Source organism: Lissotriton helveticus, chromosome 11 (genome assembly GCF_964261635.1).
Source record: "Lissotriton helveticus chromosome 11, aLisHel1.1, whole genome shotgun sequence".
NCBI lineage: Eukaryota > Metazoa > Chordata > Amphibia > Caudata > Salamandridae > Lissotriton > Lissotriton helveticus.
Window position 1 is genome coordinate 929,265,694 of NC_136072.1, and position 22,529 is coordinate 929,288,222.

The window sequence follows — 22,529 nt, forward strand, 5'->3', positions numbered from 1 at the left end:
AACCAACAAGACCAGAAGAGTTGTTGTGATTTGTTCCATCCTTCTAACATACATGATACTGCACTACAGAGACATTGCTTGTCCAAAGACTTAACTCACTGTGTCTCTTTTGATTCACTTTGTGATCCATTGTGAGATGAATATTCCTAGATAATATTTTGAGTAAGTCTAAGCTTGAGAAATCAACTCCTGATGGAAACTGAGTGGCCTACTGTTGAGTGTTCGCCAGTGCCGGCAGCTTAAATACGAAGATTACAACAGCCTTATGTGATGTTTCATTTTACTCTCTTTTGTTATTGTGAAATGACACAAACTCAGTCAAGTATTTCAAATGTAAATTAGTACAGTGCAATGAAAATGCAGTCCCAGAAATGCTTCCTTTTCCTTTACGCCGTACTGTGCCAGCAATTTTGTAGCCTCTATGAGTTTTCAGAAAGAGGCCAGCACAGCTCTGTGTCAGGAAGGACTCTAGCTTTACAGATAGCATCACATATTTTTACTTATGCGGGCTCTAGGACAGGAAGCCTGTTACGCTCCTATTCAGACTGTTCTGCTCATTGAAGTTTGTTTGATTGTAGGTTCAGGAAACATTGCCGAGGACATGGAGAGACAGCTGCAAGCCAACTGCATTCGAATCAACGTCTTAGAAGAGGAGAACGCACGACTTCGAGCCATGCTCAGCAAATTGAGAGAGACAGCCCAGCATGGGGCCCTGAAGGTGAGACTTTGCCTCCAATTCTGCGATTATCAGGTAGTTGGGTCCAGAGGAATGTGTGCAAAGCAACGGTAGTGCTTAGCGCGAGTCTTCGCACATGCTGAGGACCTGTGCTGAAGTGGAGTACACTCCCAACAAAGATCCCACTAACAGCCTCATTCAGACTGTAGAAGTTAGAACAGGTACAAGAACACCCCCAGTGAAATCTGACTTCTGCTGACTTAACCTGGATTTCTGTCCATCTGAAGAAACCTTAAATCTGACCTCCAGGAACTCAGCCACTTAAAAAGCAACAGTAGAGTGCATGGATATGTTCTGTTGTGTGGCTTTGGACAAAGGTATTGCCAGTTGGGCAGTCACATGCACACAGTGACCATGTTTACCTTAGCTTTTCTTGAACGAGGAACTCTCAGCTAGTGTGGGATTTCTTCATATGCTTTTTGAGTGTCTGTTGTGACAGTTTCTTCAGTTCAGAGAAGAAGCACCTGCAGGCGGTCTGGGCTGAGGAGCCATATTCAGCAGTTATGAGGGGTAATGTTGTTTTATGAACAAACCACACTCTACATTCGTTTCTAAGGTTTTGTGGGAGATTGCCTCTACGTCCCTGGGCAGTTGTGTGGTTCTTGTACAATTCTCTGATGAGTAACTGTCCTTTTCAACTGCTGCCGCAGGACCTTGATTGGATGCCAGATATTCCTGCATGGGGTATGACAATGCAAAGGGTATGGTGGTTGGAGCATCTAGGCTTAATCTAGGGAGTGATGAGGGTATTATACTCTGGCACTCTCTCATAAAAGTAGCAACACTCAATAAACGTCATGGTCCTGTCGGAGCTTCTTATTTGCAATCGTAAAAAGCAGATCAGTAAAAAAAAACACTTAGAAATACAGAAGGATTTGCGACCTTCTGGAGCCCTATCCCTTGAGCTTCTCAGTTTTACTGAATACTGTGAAGTACTACGCGGCTTTCAGCCTGAGAGATGACAATCTGTTAAAAACACCACAAAGCACAAAAATGTATTAAATAACCAAAGGTGCATGACCCTAGAACGAACTGGGATCCGCATCTATATATTCTGTGTTTATGATGCAAAGAGTTGTTCCAAACCACAGTCCTAGTAGTCCGGTATCAGGCCAGCTGGAATTTTTGTGGGTGTCTCGAACTGGTCTCCAAAGTGAAGGTTCAAAGATGGGGGGGCTACTGGTTTTTGCATGGGGCTACCACCCACAACAGGGCAAATGAGCTAAAACTTTAGGGACGTCAGCTCCTAAATGGCTGGTTTCAAGTAGTGGACCACACACTGGACTCACTAGATACTGGTTTACACTTGCAATTATAGAAAGGGGATTTCATGTGAGAGCATGGCCACCCTTTAAATGTAGTTTTTGATTTCTAGAACTATAGGTTGAACAGGTATGATCAAATGGTTCCAAAATCTTGGGGATCAGCCTCAGCAATTAAATAATACTCGAAGATCCAGGGTGCAGAAGAAAATCTTCTTGGTCTACAGATTTGGCGATACGGGCTCCTACAAAAGCAGGAGCTGTCAAATAGTAGTGCAGGATCACCACAATTGAAACCTTTGAATGTCTGTTGCACGTTGTTAGCCCTCTCGATGTTAAGTTGTCATTGTCTTCATGACTTCTGGGTGGCTCATTTCTTTGAAGCATGCTTGTCACATGCTGTCAGTCAGCTGTGCATTACTTGTTATCCTCCTGATCGGGGTTGTCCCTCAGTTTGGCAAGAAGGCCAGCAGCTCTTCTTTCAAGGCTGAACACCTTGTGTCTCAGAATTACTCTCAACCTTGGGGAGACACAGTTAAATGGTGTGTCTGAATTATACGCCTCCTGTTATCTTTGCAGCAGAGTTTCTTCTGAGACCCACAGGTATGCAAGGAACTGGCTCTGGAATTCTAGTTCTTATCATTTTTCGGGGGTCTGAGACAGCACTCAGTGGTGTGCACATCTTCCTGGACATTTGTAAAAATAAGGGTATGAGGCAGGCATCAAATGATTAAGGGGATGTTTACCCAAGGCAAGACAGGCCAAGCTCCACGATGGATATCTTTGATTCCCGGACAGCTCTCAGCCTGACACAAGGGGAAAGCTATAAATGGCTTCAGAATGTGTATTGTCCACACACACAGCACATTCACCCTGAGCATGGATAAGATATTTTTAGAAATATTTGGAAAAAGATCTTCCAATGTCAATCAAACTGGTTGAGGCCGGTCTTTAATTGTTTTGTGGTAAAATTTTGATTGTGGCCTGAAGCAGTGTAAGAGTGAAGATTTCTGTAACGTCTCTGAGGCGCAGCCTCATGTGCTGCTCCATGGGCAGTGGACAGTGCAGTTGGAAAGGCCTTGAACCTGCTAGATGCAACAATAGAAACCACTAGGGACCCATCAGGGAGCAATACTTCCTGGGAACTGAAGTGGAAAAAAGACTGAAAGGGCAGAGGACAGAGCGCGAGGCGGCAGCAAGCAGCAGACACTGGATCCCGAGTGGCCCCTGATCTCAACAACTTGACAGAAGGATCGAGGATGGGAAAGTTCCCACAGGCTGGTCTCGGAGCCACAATACACTGCACATGGGTGGCGACAGACAGCAGGCGCCGGTCAGCCGCAGCGTGGTGGTAAGAGCACTATGCTGCAGGATTTCCCCTCTGCATGGAGGTTGCCGATGTTAGGCAGGTGTGGCTTGTGCTCTACTGAGGAGCCTGCACGCCCGCTGGGACTATAGCTCCTCTGTGACATGGAACCTCCTCATTGCTGCATTGCTTGTATAAACCAGATTGTCCACATAGACCCTGCATATACTGCACCACCGTGGCAAGCGAGGCACCTTAAATTGCCATGGGTGAGCAGAATGCTTATAACCTCATATATTTTTAAGGGCAATAGAAGGAAGTCTTGCGCACACTTTGCATGCTTCCGATTGTGTAAGCAACTAACGAGGGTGAGTGTCTAGGATAAGAGTGGCCCAACTGCTGACTTTTGTTTACCCACTCCATATGTTCACATTGGTCTCATTGCATAGCTCCCCTTAGCAGCTCTAGGGTGAATTGGTAAATTCCCCACTAGAAACCTTAGGGTGAACCGCTTAGGGTGGCGTGATGCTACCAAATGAAAGGCACAGTAAAGTCTTAAACTCCACAAAGGTGCTACGTATTAAGACCTGTCGGCATACTGCTCGCTTCAGAAATTCTCTTGTACATACACTGTTGTATCTGCACTTTAGAACCTCCAAATGTATCATCGCTGCAAAGCTATGGCGCCCATCAAGAGGAAATCCATGGCTTTAAGAAGCAAGGGCATACATATGAGAAGGAGAGAGAGAGAGAGAGAGGTAACCTTGGAACGTTACTCCGCCCATTGTTTTTACTAACTAGGAAGTGAACGGACCAACGCTGCTCTACGCTGAGACTGGTGTTACACGAGTCGTTTGGATTCTTCCACAGGTAAAAACCGCTCTGGTTTTTCCTTTCCTTTTTTTAGAATAACAGTAGGAATACGTGATAAATCGCTAGCATGCGGATTGATACGCTTTTTAACATTCCATAGGGGCATCGATTTACAATCATTTTATCGACCCTTTGACTCGGCGAAGGAAACGAAATGATGATTTAAGGAAGGGAACGTGTTTTGCCTGACGGCGGCTGCCTGGCATACTCCTCAATTTATTTGTTTTTGCTGAGGTATGTGATATACAATGTGCTTACGTGTTTGTGTCCATCTATTAATTTATGGATGAACTCCATTACGCGGGAATACTGACCCCTGCTGTTTTATGCCCCCAGGCTTTAACAAACGATATACTCCCTGCCTACATTCCGAATAAGGATTTTACTTTATGAATTCATCGCGACTCTGATTACGTTCATTTTGATTACTTCTGGTAAACCGTTTTATCCAATAGTCTTTTAAGGTGGTCTATGTCGATCTGTGTTTTCTATCACACCGCATCATTCTGTATACAATACATCTTTAATAATGTGATTATTAACGTGACTTTACTGATAAAATCATTGACCCCCCTTCAGGGGATATTGCTGACTCTCTCTATTGCCTTCCTCAGGCAGAATGTATGGAACACTATCTATCTGTAATTTACAATTAGGGGGTACGCTGACCCTTTGTTATTGCTTGTTTTCAGGCCTAATGTATGGAATACTATCTGTCTTTCATGTACAATCTGATCAGTAATGTGACTACATTGACATGTGCATTGACCCCCGCTAGGGGGTTCGCTGACCTTTTTAATTGCATGTCCTCAGACTTCAAATTTTAGATAACAATTGTCTTCAATCAAGAATCTGACCCTACCACTAATGAATCATCCGTCTCTAATCTTTTCCACTGTCCTAATGAGGACTATTGGTAAGCTCTTCCCCTTGGCTATTTCTCATTTTATGACTTTTCCGTAATACACTGGCCATTTATTGCCTCTCTCTACCTCTACACCTAGATAGAATAATCCGAGTGTGAGTCTGGATGAGACGTTTTTCATGTGCTTTGACGATTACAACTGCCACAACACAACAGTGGTAAGCAGGACCATGTCTATTTATTTATAGAAGGGGATGGAGCCCCTGTTTGTGTTTTGTGGGAGGAAGAATTTTTCTCCTTTCCCTTATCTTACCTACGGAGTATTCAGGAGGTAGGAATTCTGCCTCAACTCTCGGACGAGAGATTATGAATATGCCCTTCGAGTTATCATATTATATTTATCCACCTATCTATGAATATCAATCGGATTACTCTTTTGACAACATGTTTTTAATAGTTCTAGTTGCTTTCTCAATGATCCGCCGTCTATGTTTATTAATTAACAAGAATGGTGATTATCATATAATGAATAAATTTCTCTACCTTTTAGGAGGTTGCCCACCCACAACTTATATTGTCCTGAAGAAGACCCACCGTGTAAGGAATATTCACCTACCTTGTTTATGGGTCGAAACGTCGACTATATAGAACACGACCAAATCTCCTATCCCAAGCAGAACATTAATGGCTACAAGGGATTTTGGATCTGTGATGCTACAATTGTTAGTTGGACTCTTTTGAGCGCCTTTGTCTTGGCCCTTTGTGTTTCCAGAGGGACCATCTGTATTGACTTTCAAAACCTGTAATAATTTGTGTCACTGAATGAATCTCACTATTACGTGATCCCATCATTTTCCCTCACTTCACCTTCACCACCCCCTCCCCGTTGTGAATGTGGGCACCTGTGCTTATTGACATTTTGTCTTACTTGCAATGAATTATACATGATGAACATTATCCTATGTACAGGGAATATACAAAATTGATTAAACCTTTTTTGTATCTACTAGCGTTGCTGTTCGAATTTTTCGTGAATAATAATTTGCAGTTTTATGTTATCCGTCTTGGACCCCTTTTTCCTTCATTCCTACATATGAGAAGGGACATGGGGAACTTAAAGGATTGGCCCCTTCTAAATTGGAACTTCACTCCCAGCTGAAGGACTCGTGCAAAGCCAACTTGCTATGATCCAGCACAGCAACCGTAGCTAGATTCAACTTCAGTCCCTTTACAATGTCATTGTAACCACTACCATTTACAATTTGATCACTATCTCCGCTGTTGCCTTCTAGCCATCAAGAAGACCCAGTGCAGTTAAATTGAACCTGTCATATAAGATCCTTGAGGCTCCTGCCTCTGAGGCCACTAGGAGTCCGTACTATGGCACATATAAGGAGCTTATAGATTTCAGCACCAAATAACCATGGAACGAGCTCTCCCAGGCTGAGGTCGAAATCAGTAGCTCATAGGATGTATATAATGATTCTTACAATTGATAAAAACATTAGGCAGCATTAAATACGATTTCAGCCTTCTACATGCAAAGCTCGAGCATGGAAAAGCAGTTAATGGCCTTTCTCTGCCTGAATTCTCGAGAGGAAAACGCAAAACTTCAAGTTCTTAATGTATTATTAATTAGTAAAGCTCAAGCAACCGTACCTCCACCACACCTGATATTCTCGGATTCATGCCAAGCAATTATATCTAAAGTAGAAGGGGTTCCAGCAACCCTGAAGTCAATCATAATTGATTTTCAAGCAATGAAGCATCTCCCTGAACTTAATCAGTAATTTGCCTGCCTGAGTAAAATTAACTTTGATACTCAAACAAATGTAGTCATCACCGTGGCTGTGGTCCACAGTAGGACAATGGAGGTTCTCTCTCGCCCCGCCATGCATTTTGACCAATCGTCAGAAAAAGGTGGGCCGCCTTATAAGTCAACTGGTATACAAATCGAATCATCTCCACCCTCGCTTTCAGTTGGTGAGCCCAGCAATGCAGAATTTCCTATTGACCATGTCCCATTTGTCACAGAAAATCTGTTGCCTGGAGGCAATCCAGTAAAGTTTTACAACTCAAACTTACCCCAGTATTAGAACTTTCATAGATTCCCATGCTTTTGTATCATTCCCCGTCGTCGCAATGGGAGTCTCGGTAACAAAAATACCGCAGCTGTAGGTACAAAAGATAAAGGAAAAAAGGCCTAGGCCTCATTCCCTTTTGTAGCATAGCACCCTCTTTTTGTAAAAGAGACCAAACTTAGGCATCAGCAATTCAGAAGTGACTCACCCCTTAGAACCTTCCTGAAGGAACCTCAGAGCCTCAGATTTTCTACCGCACGTTGTGTTCTCCTTTGAGCTCTGCTCAACTTCTACTCTTCAAGGAATTTCTTCCGGATTTTTTCTTCAGAATCTTTTTAGATTCACTTCAGAATTGTTAGCTGCCTTCCAGGATGTCTGATATGGAGAAGAAAAAGGCCCTTTTCAAACCATGTTCCACCTGTGGCAGGAAAAGGCTTTTTGTGGAGGATAAGCACAAAGACTGCATCTATTGCCTCTATCCTGACCACAGGGATGTGTGTTGTCCCTCCTGAGGCAGAAAGCCGGGAGGTTGTGCTGTGTGCCTGCGTGTCTGGACCTTTGTATTCCTGCTCTCACCTTCCTCTTTTTTAAAAATTGCCGCATTTTAGATTGACATGATTTGCATTTTAAACAGAGGAAAATACTGCACCTCGGACCCTACCTTGCCCTCAGCTCAGGGGCGTAACACAGGCCGCTGCAGCCCCCGCGGTGCGGGGGGGCCACGATGTCTCGGGGGCCCCCTCAGCACAATGCAGACTGGCTTTATTCTGGGGCCAAATAAATATAAACTCGCTTTGAGGCAGAAGAGCATTTTAATATTGTTAATGACCTGCCGCCCATGCACCGCAAAGAGTGGCTCTGTACGCGGGGAGCAGGCCATTATTGAAACAGGCCCTCGGCCTCAGAGAGACAAATGCTGGGCTCACAGTGTCGCACGCACGTTCACACCGCCTGCACGCCATCACGCATTGCTCTGGAGGGTGGGGCAGTGTGGGTAATGTGCGCAGAGTGAACTGTGCCGCGTCAGCAGCAGTCATCTGCGCCTGCTCCCGTGGACACTACCTAAGCAGGCCTCTCGTCGTCGTCATCTTGCCCGCCGTTCCACTTCCCAGGTCTTCATTTCATAAGTTTCAGGAGGCAGACTGTAGGTGCGGGTGTGGGTGGCAGCGCATTAAACTGTAATTATCCGGGCTGATTGGGATGGGAAGTCAATCAGTGCCCCTTGACGTGTGATCACTGAATAATCGCAGGTGGTCATCGAACTCCCTTTTCCTAACACCAGGAACGCCCATCACAAATGAACTGTAGCCTCGTGCCTTTCAATCCTGCGCAGACCCCTCCTCCGCCCCACATTCCATGCTCACTTCGAGGAGGGCCCTCGGGTTGTATGCTACAGGATGTTATTGTTCCCAGGGCATTATCCAGGTCAGACTCTGCCTGCAGAGACTTGTGTTTAAAGCGTATCACACTTGTGCTCTCCTAGGAATGACTTCTACAGAAGCACTCCAGATTTCATTACCAATGATTTAGGTGATCTGAAACCGCTGCCCATAGTGCCCAAGTTAGATCTAAAACCTTCAATAAATCTCTGCAGATGTGCGCACGCTCCACGAGGTGCGGGTGGCATTGTCTATATTTCATGAGCAGACCCTACATGGAATAATTAAAGTTCCTAAAGTACCTTCTACGGCGATACTCTGGGGACGACACACTCCTCCACCCCTCATACAATCGGTGCAATAATCCTGGCCTAAATCCCTCTCCTAACTACACCCGCAGAGGGGATAGAGTCCCCGCTATGACCCTCGAGCCCAGCTCCCAGCAGGGGGCGGAGGCACGCCTTGGCCCTAGACACAGACATAGGATGTCAGGGAGACACTGGTTGAGAACCAGCCCACCAGTACATGTGGTGGGTTGCAAATGCAAAGTCCGATTCTCGTGCATATTGCAGCCCTTCTTGCGACCATCCTCCTCGGCTGCCATGTGCGGCTCTTCTCTTGGGCAACCGTAAAAATCCTGTTAGGACCGGGGTTCATGCAGGTGACGTGATCACCAGGAATAGATTTATTGTGGCTGGGAATGTTTCAATCTCAAATTGCTGAGGTGCTTACAAAAAAAGAGTAAAAAGACATACGAATCAAAAGTTATTTTTCTTTTTTTTATACACATGGCGCTGTCCTGTGCACTCTAGGACTCGTTAGTTTTTCTGTTCCTAACTCACGATTTTATAAACCTATGTATTTCTGGATTAAAGCAGGTAGTAATGTTGCTGAAGCTGCCTCTGTCTTGTAGGGGACTCCCTAGGGCCGTCCCTAAATGCTGTGTGTGTGTTTTTTCTAATGCTCAATTTGATGAAGCATGCTTACGTGTGAAGTGTTGTTGTGTATCCTTGTGCAGCTAAGTAACCAAAACAATATCATCTTCTGACTGACTGTTCCCCCCCACCCCCCACAGACCTATACCCCATCACCCTCTGCCTCAGGTGCCTGTGGCCACGAGACATTGGTACCTGGGGCTCGGCCTGCCCTCCCTGTTATGTTAATTAATGTCAATTAAATGTAATATACTAGCACGTGACCCAACCTGCAGGATCATCTCTGCCTGCAAGTATTTAACAATCCCAGTCCATTTGAGCCACGCCCTGTGAAATCTGCCCCCCTCTACCAATGCAGCCATAGAGATCGGCGTGTGCACACAGGAAGTGCACTATAGCTCCTGACTGAGGACTCGAGTGGACCAAGGCCTTCAAAGTGACAATCATAGAGAGCAGCTTAGCGCAGTGGCAGTGAGTGTCAGTGCATCAACCAGAGAAGCCAACTCTCTCAGCAGTACAAGCAGCCACCTACAGCCAGTCTGCAGCACTACTGCGTGCAGCTTGAGTGACCCTCTTTCCAACAACCTGGTTAAAGATGCTCTCTGGACCACCCTGGTACTGGAGGAGGACACATCATGGTGGCACAGGTGAGAGAGTCAACAGTGCACTTAAGTAGTGTAATGGGATGTCTACGATTGTCAGAGTGCGGACAAAATATTATGTATTGTTCAGGAGCACATATCGGGGGTTTATGGGTCTTGGAAGCAAGGTGGGATTGGGAATTCAGGCATTGGGCGATGGGCCAGCAGATGAGGCCAGGATGACCTCATACAAACCAAAGCTGCTGAATATTTGGAAAGTTGTCAGCCTGCTCGGCCTACTCTCACGCACAGAACAACAATGGACCATCCTGACTGAGTACCAAATATGAGGCCTTTTCCTCTGACGAACTGATCATGTGCTTGGGCCTGTGCATCCTCTAGAGATGCCAGGAAAGGCACTCACTATGTATGAGGAGATGTGTGGAGTAGGGTACGAGGTGGAGTAAAGCAGTTTTGTTACTCCGGTGCCCTGACAGGTCAGCTAACGTTAATTGGGCATATCGCAATCCACGCGGCATCAATGCCTTCTTGCATTACACTGTCCTCTCTGGTTTCAAGTAGCCCACGGGGGTGTAAAGACTGAGGCCAGAGGATGATGTGGGATGGGTCCAGTTAAAAACAGTAACGGTCCCTAATAACTCCTATATTCATCTCCTTAACGATAGGAGTAAAACACAACAGTATGTACAAGAACTCAAAAAATATGTCCACCATGCAGTCCCATTTACATTTTAACTAGTTTGATCTCATGTTGTATAGTATAGGCAGGCCTGTTTCCTAAGAGTATTTAATTTTCCCAGATGTGTTTTTTTATTCATTTATTTCGTCATGCAGCTTGAATCTTATGCAGCGCATCTCACAAGCTGAGTTGTTTCTAAGGGTTAGGGCTGGTCAGATTGTGGAAAGGGTTCTTGATGGGGCAACATTGAGGGCTCCAAAGTTAAGTGTGAAAGCAGTGTGAGTTTCACTTTGTCATAAAGATTTTCTGACAACACACTCATCCAATATTTGGCCTCTCTGCAGAGCACACAACGAAGATCACATTTGTGCCCACTGGAATTACAATTATAGCTGCAAACGACTGAAATGCTTAGTCTAAACTGTATGTTACTTTGATTATTTCAGTAGTGGAGGTGCCCCAGACTATAGTGGTGTACCTTGGCGCAGCTGAGAGTGATTACCTGCACGGGAATAAGCAGGAGCTACTGGAGCTGGTTCAGTACTGTATTTCAGGCATAACTTTAGTGGAAATGCAATGGAAAGTTATTTGAAGGTTATACCATTGAAAAAGAGTCAGCAGAACCAGACAATGAAAGCTATGGAGTGTGAAGAGGAAGATCATGAAAAAGACAGAAGCTTTGCTTATTTACGAGTCGTTTGTTGCACACATGCACCAGATGATGTTCAGGTGCTTTACAACAAACCATACTTTGTCTCAAGGGAAGGTTACACAACCGTGCAAGTGCAAAAAAAGAATAACGTGCAAAACTGAAAAAAAGAGCTCAGATTCAAAAGCACCACTCTTGGCATACATTGGCTTTACATAATGTGTGCAGTTCAGCGTGTGAACAGCTCACACTCCGTGGTGCAACAAATGCACCACATAAATACTCTTTGGCATGAGTTATGTCTTCTGCCTTGGGGTGCAACATACAGTTCCATCGAGGTCAAGGTCCATCATCCATTTATGGGGTGGATGGAGTAAGTGCAGGCCTGCATTTGGGAAAAGTGCATCAGGCCAAGACCGGCCCATACAGAGAGTTCAGGAAACACACATCAGCTCTGGGGAATGTCCCAGAAGAATGGTTCTGTGAGTCTGGAGGATGCAGGAAGCACACTCTTGTCACTGAGGACACTGCAAGAAGCACAGTCATGTCCGTAGAGAAGGCTGCAGAAAGAAACAGGGCTATTTGGTTCCAGTGGGAGTGAGCATGATGTTGAAGAAGGCACACACCTGCTCTACTGAGAACTCCTAGGTGTGAACTGGTACAAGCAAGCTTGAATGCTTGAATGCTTCCCATTTTAATTGTTGTCCTGGAAAGCATACCTAGAATGACAGGCCCTACAAGTTTTAAAACACTGAATTTACCATCAATGTTTCCAAAACTTAGCCCACTGACCCATATCAAGCAAGGTTTCATGATAGGTCATGATCCACAAACATGGTCTGCTTTTTACGGGTGTCTGGGCCCATTTTTTGTCCCAATCCAACCCTACTTGGAAGAGCACTTGAAACTGGCTCCTATGGAATGGGTGAGGCCCGCAGAATGTCTGTCACTGCAGTAGCCCCTAATCCTGCTCATGAATGTGTCAGGACACCGTGTAACTGATCCTCCCACTGCAGGGCGGCTGGAAGGTTTATAGAGGTCTTTCTGCACACACCTCCTCCAACATGAACCAGGTGCATTCGCAAAACTGTATTCTATGAGGATTAGCTATGAGTTACTGCTTTTTACTAGATTAATGCTCTTCTATTTCTGGTGCGTTACAGTAGTTTTATGATCTTCTTAGAGTTTCTCATTCTTAAAATGGGTGTAATTTCTGATATTTATATGTTCCCTCGTCTAAATTGCTTAATTTTGCTCGCAAGAAAGTGTCACTCATAGTCATTAAATGTCACTCATAATTACACTGAAATTATGAAAATGTCACATATAGCAATCAGAAACCTTGGCAACTATGTGCGTGTTAAAACCTTGCTTAACAAGCAGCCGCCTGTCACTGGGGCCCGGATGATTTAGAATTTATTTTTATGGTCATACAAACAACCGAAAGCTGTCCGAGGCTCAATTGTGACTTCAAAGATGCCAGGCCTAGACTTATCTCAACTTCCAGCCGCCTGTACATCCCCCCCCCACACAGTTTAAATGATTTTCCGCAGATTTCAGGAGAGGAGGTTTCCCACTTGTTTTAAAGCCAATATGCCCATGTTTGAAGGCATGTGCCTACTGATTTTGAGTCTAAAGGCAGAGGAATTGTTCTTCAGCGTTGATGCTAAAAAACCAAGTAATCCTAATTTCAGATTCATCCCCTCTCCTATTTAACCACATTGTGTGTCTTTGGTCAAATTTCTTTTAATAAATATTCCCTTATCTTCTAACAGTTTTCCTTCGAAACACGTATAGTCTGTTTATACTTAAAAAAAAACACACCTTTACTGTTACCAACAGAAACATGCATTTGCTGCCCTTAATTATCAACACAGGTCTTAAAACAGGGCAAGCACAGAGGCAGCCCTCCTACAGCCTGGATCGAGGTTTGTGGAGTTCTCTGAGCCAGAATCTCAGTGTGGAATCAACCTCCATCAGTATTAGGACAGGTGTAGAAAAATCATGGATCTAGCACTTGTCACTTGTTTTCCGCTTGTATCTACTTTCCTCTCTCCCATGCTCTCTGCTTTCCTTTCCCGTATGCTCCATTTGCTTTCATTTCTCCGTGGTCTCTGTTTTCCGTTCTGCTAAGCTCTAGACTCATAGGTGAGCACAGATCATGCGGGTGCGCCATGACACAGGTCTGTCCCATGGTATGCTGTCTTGTTGAACCAGGAGGAGCTCCCAAAGTGCTATCCTTATAGTGGTGGAAGGCTACAGCCTTCACCAGGTGTTAAGCAGCACAAGTGCAGTGGTGGCAGCATACTGTGTAGTGATCAGTAGTAGTGAACAGGTCCTTTTACCCTGTCACTGGAGTGAGGCTAACAGGCTCACTCACTTTAAAGTTCCACTGCTGTGTGCTTGACTCTCCCTTGGCCTACTTCAGGTAGATGTGCAGTGCTGCAGAGGAGCAGTGACTAAGCGCTAGATGTGTGTGCCTGGGAAGGGTACAGTACAGGGATTTTTGTATGCTGCTGCCTGCTGTACTTGTTATTGTTTAAACAGTGACTTTGAAATATCTGCACCTTCATGTACAAACCAAAGGGGCATTGGTTGACTAAACTGGTTTGATTTTTGTATGCTGCTGCCTACTGTACTTGTTATTGCTTAAAAAATCATTGTGAAATATTTGCACCTTCATTCACAAACCAAAGGGCCTTAGTCTGATTAAACTGGTTAGATTTGATTTTTCTATGCTGTTGTGTTGGGAAACATCCATTACGACGCAGGCATTGCATTGCAATGCCTTTACATTGCAGTCATTACATTGCAAGTCGTTACAATGACTTGCACTGGATGGGGCTCTAATCTAAGGAATAGAATGTTTTACTGTTCCAACACCTTTCCTACTGTACGTAGACTGGTGTTGGAATAGTAAATCACACTATTCCTAAGTCCAGCGCCCTCCAGCACAAGTCGTTGTAATGACTTGTGTTGTATTTAACGCGATGTAAAATACCACGTTGTAAATGTATGCGAATTAACGTCATACATTCAGTTGTGCTTGTTATTGTTTGCGCCTTCATACAAAAACCAAAGGGGGAATTGTTTGACCAAACTGGCTTCATTTCTGCTTACTGCTGGATTTGTGTTTATCACACACTTTGAAAGTGTTTTCACCTTGATGCAAGAAGAAAGGGGGATTGCTTTACAAAACATGCTTGAGTTTTGTATATTGCTGGATCGCTGATTCTTTTATTATGCACTTTGAAAGTATTTGCACTTTTTCCTTTGTTGCTACAGTTAGTATAGATTCTGTCATTAGGTACTTGCTAATATGGTTTGTTTTTATCCTACATGATGCGTTATTGATGGTGTCGTTTGCACCTGTCTATAATATTTGCACCTGAAATTGTGTAATTAGCTTTGTTTACAATACAGAAATGATAAATACAGACACACATCTGCATCAATGTTCTGAAGCATCCAAGCAGTTTTCATCTTCAGCCTTGTATGATTGCATGTTTATGCCCTGCTTACTAATAAAACCCTGATGGTAGATATTGAAATTGCATCCTCAGTTCATTTTAAATACTATAGAGTGGTTAATATGATACTAAATCCCTGACAGACGCAAGCATGTGGCATGCAGATAATTCACACCGGTTTATTTCTCTTGGAGCTGGCAGGATACTGGGTTATATCTAGTGTACTGCTCATGTATATTGTCAGTCTAGTCTGTTAAATTGCAGATTTGGGTTTGTTTCAAGTAATTTTCCATCAATGTCAATTCCAATTCAGACCCTATGTAGTTGTTCTTCAGCGATAGGCAGGTCCTCAAAAAACAGGACCGCTCTTTGGCATTGCTCTGATTCCTGTCTCAGTTAAATAATCTGCTCTTGACAATAATGTTGCAAATGGTGTAGCTTATATGTTAAGAGTATCTCGTACTTTCTTATTGGAACTTTGAGTACGCGAATATAGAGGCATTTCATTAAATTGTTGGAGGTTTCAATTCAAAATATACCAGATTTTTTGCCGGTGGGGCAAAGTGGTGGGCGGTGGGGGGGGCCCCCTCCATGTACTTTGCAGTGGGGCCCCCTCAGGTTTCGTTACGCCACTGCCTCAGCTGACCTCCTGGCAGTTGTTGGCCCCGTGCCCCGCATTTGCTGCTGATTTTCCGGTGCTCTGCCGACTTAGGCGCTGAGACACACGGACCCGGAGCATAGCGGCCACCATCTTGGGGGAAGGTTTAACCTGCAGCGCTCTAGTCCACAGCGCATAAAAGAAACGGACATGCCTCCGCGTAGCGGACGCGATCTGCGGACGCGCCGCATTAGCGCCGGAGTCGCGCCAGAGTCTAGCCCGTCTGCGCCCGTCCGCGCTAAGGAAGCGCTGGAGGCCGGGCAGGCCGCCCACATAGGTCCCCATGCTCCTGATATCCCCCTATACTCCCTACGAACTTTGTTATCCTATAAACCCCCGCTCAAACCCTGTCACCACACGTTCCCTCCCGAGGATTTACCGGATGCCCTCAAGTGCCAATGCAAGGGGATAGAGGAGAGCTCCTCCCTCCATATCCCCCGCAATAGGCACCCTAGACCAGGAATTCACAAGTCCCCCTGGCCGATTAGAGAGACTGGGTTTCTTATGAACACCAGATCCCTCATTAAGAACAATTTTGCCTTCAGGGATTTTATTTCCGATAGAAAACCTCCCTGGGCATTCATTACGGAGACCTGGGCTGCAGAGCATACTGGACCAGAGCTCCTGAATGCTATCCCGGAGGGGTACTCGTTGGCAAGAATGGACAGAGAGCGTCGAAAGGGGGGGGGGGCTGGGTATTTTACATAGATCTTCTATCAGTTGTCGAACCGAACATCTTTCCTCACCACGTGACTCCTTTCAGGCCCTATACTTTACTCTCAATCCTTCCCCTACAATCTCTTTCGCTGGGATCCTCATTTATAGGCCTCCTGGCCCGCGCCCATCCTTCTGCCAAAACCTACTTAAGATACTGGAACCCTATATTGATAGACCCAACTTTACCATTCTTGGAGATTTTAATTTCCATTTGGAGATGGATAATTCCTCAGATACCATCCTTCTGTTGGACTTATTAGCTTCCTGTGGTCTTTCACAAAGAGTAGAGGGTTCCACCCACACTGCTGGACATACTTTGGACGGGGTCTTCACCAACGACCCTAGAGTAGAGATCGGGACTCCCCTTCCTCTGTCTTGGTCAGATCACATGGCTATCCCCCTGGACTTCATATCCCCTAACCATGTCACTCCCCTAGCAGATCCCAGTAAATGGGAATTAAAAAGGAATTTTAGAGGGATAAATAGTGATTCACTAGCTCCCCTTTTGTCCAGTTACCGTTTGTCATTAGCAAGGGATACTGACAGCGCAGCTCTTGACCTGCATAATTCCATTCTTAAGGCAGTGGACAAGCTGGCCCCGGTCAAGCAGCATTACTCCGCCAGAAAGCGCCCGTCGGCGCATTGGTACTCTGACACCCTAAGGTCACTAAGGCAGGGATGTAGGAAACAAGAGAGCCTCTGGAGATCTAATCTCGATCCAGATGAAAAGATTAAACATAAGCTCTTACTTAAAGAATATAAAACCGCGGTGCTTGCGGAAAAGAAAGAACATTTCTCTAAACTGACTGCCTCCCGCAGCTCCACTAGGGAATTGTTCAAAATCGTCGAGTCTTTGTCGGCTCTGCAATCCCCTGATCCCACAATAGCAACTCAGGAGCTCTGCGATCAGATTTCAACCTTCTTCAGCGAAAAGATAACTGACATCTACTCCGGCCTTGAAGCTCTTAATCAAGAACCAGGACCCTCAGCTGCCCCAGAGTTATATCCCGCGAAAGAAGATCCAATTGAGTCATCACAGTGCTATCGTAACATCTTCCCCCTGCTCACTCTAGAGCAACTCAACCTGCATCTAGACAAGCTTAAATCAGGATCCCCCTCGACTCTTGTCCCCTGAAGATCTTTAAAGAATGTAGAGAGGTTCTTCTTCCTGCTTTTCTGGAAGTCATCAACCTGGCAATCCATGAAGGTGTCTTCCCGACCCCCTGGAAAATGGCCATAGTTAAGCCCCCCCTAAAAAAGGCCTCTTTGGGTCCTGGGATTTTAAAGAACTTCCGACCTATCTCACTACTCCCAGCCCCCGCAAAAATGTTAGAGGCCCATATAAACAGCCATCTAATTGCTTTCTAGGAGAACTCCAGCCTTCTTGACCCCTCCCAGCACGGTTTCTGGAGGGCGCATAGCACTGAGTCAGCCCTGACAGTTGTCACAAATAACATCCGTGCTAAGGTCGACAGTGGCCAGACTATCCTTCTGGTCCTGCTCGACCTTACAGCCGCATTTGACACCCTATCTCCCTCCATTCTTACCAAACGCCTAAGGGAGATAGGAGTGGACGGGCCGGCGCTTAGCCTCCTGAAATCTTTCCTGGAAGGCCGTGCGCAGAGGGTCATACTGGGTGATTTTCTTTCCCCAGCTAAACCTGTGCAGTGCGGGGTGCCCAAGGGTTCGTCCCTGAGCCCCACGCTCTTTAATATCTATGTAACACCGCTCGCCAGATTTGTAAGATCATTTGGGCTGGAAGTCTTATCCTACGCCGATGACACCCAGATCATGGTTTCTCTCTCACAAACTGCTGACATCACAGCTCGGAACTTTAGAAACTGCATGGAAGCAGTTGCTGTCTGGATGGTGAGGAATTTCCTCAAATTAAATGGGGAAAAAACGGAGGTGCTGATCTTCGGAGGCAAGGAGGAGATCTGGTCAACGGACTGGTGGCCTTCCGCCCTTGGAGCCTGTCCTACGCCTTCTCAGTCTGCTCGGAACCTGGGTGTTATTTTCGATACCAAGCTATCCTTTGACAAACAGGTCAGCAGGACGACTTCCACATGCTGCGGTGTCCTTAGAACCTTGAGGAAATTAGTACACTATCTGTCCACCGAGGCCCGTAAAATGGTTACGGTGGCTCTAATTTCCTCAAGGTTAGACTACTGCAACGTGCTGTACCTAGGAATTAATAAACTACAGGTACAGCGCCTTCAAACAGTACAAAACGCAGCAGCTCTTTTTGTCGTAGATGCCCCTAGATCTGCCTCAGGCACCTTAATCAGGAAGGATTTGCACTAGCTCCCCATCCAGGCTAGAATAGAGTTCAAGGTCCTTTGTTTCACCCACCGTGCTTTACACGGTCTTGGATCAGAAGACATCAGATGCTTGGTGACCCTCTATGTACCCGGCAGGGCACTTCGCTCAGCCAACAAATATCTTCTTGCTGTACCCAAAATCAACAAAGCCAGATGGGGCGAGAGGGCTTTCTGCTCCCTTGCGCCCAGGATTTGGAACACCCTGCCGGCCGAGATTAAAGGACAAACCTCCCATTCTCTCTTCCGAAGGGCTCTGAAGACCTGGCTCTTCAGGGAGGCATACCTGTAATCGGCACTCTCCACTTTTTCATCACACAGCTTTTCCATCCTCAGCGCCTTGACGCCTACGGGCAAAGTAGCGCTTTACAAGTTCTATCTCATCTCAACTCAACAAGGCTGCGGACTGCAAGATCTGTCGCACCTTTTCGACCAAGACCCTCCGGGACCGTGAGGGTAGACTTCTGACATGGCTCCAGAAGCTGAAATCCAGGAAGGAGACTGTCTCTAGTGACAGTGAGGATGCAGCGTCGATGTCTTCCTCAAGAAGATCAGTGAAGAGTGGTAGGGGTTCCACTTCTCCTTCTGTGGAAAGATCTTCTAAGGCCTCAGAAAAGACCCACAGTGAGTCTGAGACCATGGGTCCCAGCAAATCTCCTCACCGAGGTGAAAAGGAAAGGGTAGGACCTGCTACGCCTTCAAAAGGTGAGAAGACTGCCTCAGCCTTCAAGAAACCTTCTTCCCAGTCTTCTGAGAGGAGTTCTAAGTCCTCGACGACGAAGACGTCGACGGCGCAGGTTCCGTCGACGAAGAAATCGAAATTAATATCGTCGACGATCCCGTCGACGGGAGATTCGTCGACGAAGGAACCGTCGACGGCAGGTTCATCAGCGTCGACGGGAGATTTGCCGACGACAAAGGCCCCGACGACAAAGGCTCCGACGACGAAGGCGCCGAAGACGATGACGCCGACGACGAAGGTGTCGACGACGAAGGCGTCGACGATGAATGTTACAACGTCGCCGACGATAATGGTGTCGACGACGTCGATGACGACGGTCTCATCGACGAGGGCGTCTACGACGACAACTTTGACAATGACAACAGCTGGAGCGTCGACAGTTTCATCGTCGACGACATCGTCGACGTGTATACAACCGTCGACGACGGAACCGTCAACGGTATTATCCTCTGAAAAGAGAATTACAATTTCTCCGAGGACAGTGCCCCCCTGCTACCAACTATGTTCTCGCAAGAAGGGAAGTCAGAGGAGGATGACCAGGACTCGTACAGCTATGCCAATAGTCCCTCCCAACTTCTAGTCAAATGCCAGGAGACGGAATCTGAGGGTGAATACGACCAGGAGGAAGTTGGTCATTATCAGACGGCCCAGTCGCAACACCATTCTGGGCAAGATATGGTTACAGTGCCATCTTCTTTTCTTCAGGATCTGCATAGGATGCTGCAGGACTACAAATGTAAGGCGAGTTGGCCGATTTTGGTCCCGACGACGCCTGCTGCGCCTACCGTGATTTCTGCCTCATCGGTGATGCCAAGTTTACCGGCTCAAGTTTCTCCTCAGCCTCAAACATCCTTTCAACAGGATTCCTCCGGGCTGGCAGATGCCCATGATGATTCCTCGGATGAGGATCAACAGTCGGATCATGACTCTGTTCATCCTACTGAATATGATGAATATATCATTCCGGATACCTCTTCACCAGTTCCGGATCCGGTTGATTCCCCGCCAGCAGACATTGGGGGCTTCCATTAGCTGATGGAAAGAGCAGCTGGCAGGTTCAAATTGGCCATGCCTAAGGTGACTACGGATGGTTTCCTATATGATTTCAAGGTACCCTTTAGGAAAACAACTAGGTCAATTCCTATTGTAGATCATCTGTGGAAGGAAGGCCTAAAGGCTATGAAGAACCCAGCGACGGTGGTCCTTGTGCTACCACGTCTGGATAAGAAATACAGGATATGGACCAGCGGCCTTAACGGGTCATCCAAGACCAGACTCGGTTATCTCGCAGGCAGCGCAGAGGAAATCCCGGAACCCCTCTGCCCCCTTAACAACTCCTCCGGACAAGGAAGGGCGGAGATTGGATAATGCGGGAAAGAGATTCTCATCGATGGCGAGTATTTTAGTGCGAGCTGCGAATGCCCTGGCGATCTTGGGTAGATACGACCGCCAGCTTTGGTGTGATGTCGCGCCATACCTTGACCAGCTGCCTCCGGAGTCAACATCAGAGGCAAAAAAGATCTTGCAAGAGGGAGAAGCGACGTCAATGGAGATCATTGACTGTGCAATGGACATTGCAACAACAGCGTTTCGTTCCTTGGCTGGGGCGGCAGTCCTCCGTCGCCAAGGATGGCTCTAGGCCACTTGGTTTCGGCCTGAGATCCAAAACAAGGTCCTGGATCTTCCCTTTGATGGTGAAGCATTATTCAGGAAACTGATTGATGACACTCTTCAGGAAATAAAAAAGGACACAGAGACTGCCAGGTCCTTGGGGACCCTCCAATACCGCAAGTCTCCATTTAAGGGATCCAGAGGCAGAGGTGGTAATTACAGGGGATCCTATCAACAGCAGCGCTATTCCTCCACGGGCTCAGGTCCCCAGCAATACCGTCAGCCTTATCAGCAGAGACCGGGCCAGTCTACAAACTATTCCAGGCCTTACAATAAGGGGAAACAGGCTGGACGAGGACGAGATTCATCCAAGCGCCAATAGCGGCCTCCTGGCTCTTTCTACTGGACCCTCTTCCAAGAGATCATCAGTTGGAGGCAGGGTCACCAAATACCTTCAAAATTGGTCCAGGATAACATCGGACTGGTGGCTGCTCAACATCATTCGGAAAGGGCATACCTTGGAATTTACGCAGGTCCCTCCACCCAAGCCCCCGGCAGCCATTCCATCGAAACACCAGCGTCTCCTGCGGCTCGAGGTCCAACAGATGCTCCGGAAGGGAGCGATAGAGCCGGTCCCCTCAAATCAAAAGGGACAAGGATTCTATTCCAGGTTCTTCCTGGTGAGGAAGACGCTAGAGAAATGGCGCCCCATTTTAGACCTCAGGGAGCTAAACACCTATCTAATCTCCCTGTCCTTCCAGATGGTCTCTCTCCAGGACATCTTGAAGCTTATCAGTCCGGGGGATTTCATGGCCACGCTCGATCTCGAGGATGCGTACTTCCATGTCCCGATTCACCCAGCACACAGAAGGTTTCTGCGATTCACAGTAGCCAAGAGCCATTTTCAGTTCAGGGTTTTACCCTTTGGACTCCGCTCAGCCCCGAGAATTTTTACAATGGTGCTGGCGCCTGTAGCAGCTTTCCTGCGACAGAACCATTTCCAAGTCTTCCCCTACCTGGACGACTGGTTGCTGAAAGCTCCATCCAGGGAGGCAGCGCTGGACGCTGTTCAGGCTTGTACAAATTTGTTTCAGAATCTGGGACTCACTCTAAACAACGAAAAGTCCTCCCTGGTCCCGTCCAGAAAGGCTAGTTTCCTGGGAGCCATCTTGGATTCAAAGCTTTCAAGAGCCTTCCCAACTCCGGAAAGGAGGGAGAAATTACAGACCTTGGCTCGGGACTTAAAAGGAAGAAGGTGTCTTTCAGTACGCCGCTGCAAGTCTCTACTGGGAGTGATTTCATCATGTATTCCCCTAATTCCCCATTGCAGACTAAGAATGGGTCCTCTGCAGGAACAACTGGACAACCAGTGGAAACAGGTCCACGGTTCATTCGAGGACAAGGTGACCATCGCTCCAATGATGAGGGAAGCGGCCTTATGGTGGACAGATCAAGACAACTTGTCCCAAGGTCTATCCTTCGTAAGCGACCCGTCTCCACAAGTAGTAACCACGGACGCGTCATTGGAGGGTTGGGGAGCAGTGATGCAAGACCTGCATGTCAGCGGTCATTGGTCGCCCCAGGAGAAACGTCTCCACATCAACCTTTTAGAGCTAAGGGCAATAAAACTGGCTCTGCAAGCTTTT

General features: G+C 46.6%; 1 protein-coding gene across 1 annotated transcript in view; it reads left to right on the top strand.

Annotated features, from left to right (window-relative positions):
- The window catches only part of LOC144792295 (coiled-coil domain-containing protein 157-like), a 218,081-nt gene that overhangs the window by 164,780 nt on the left and 30,772 nt on the right, over positions 1-22,529 (top strand). The window contains exon 7 of the mRNA XM_078667242.1: positions 579-718. Within this exon, the coding sequence (XP_078523368.1) occupies positions 579-718 (140 nt within the window). The remainder of the gene's footprint in view (positions 1-578; positions 719-22,529) is intronic.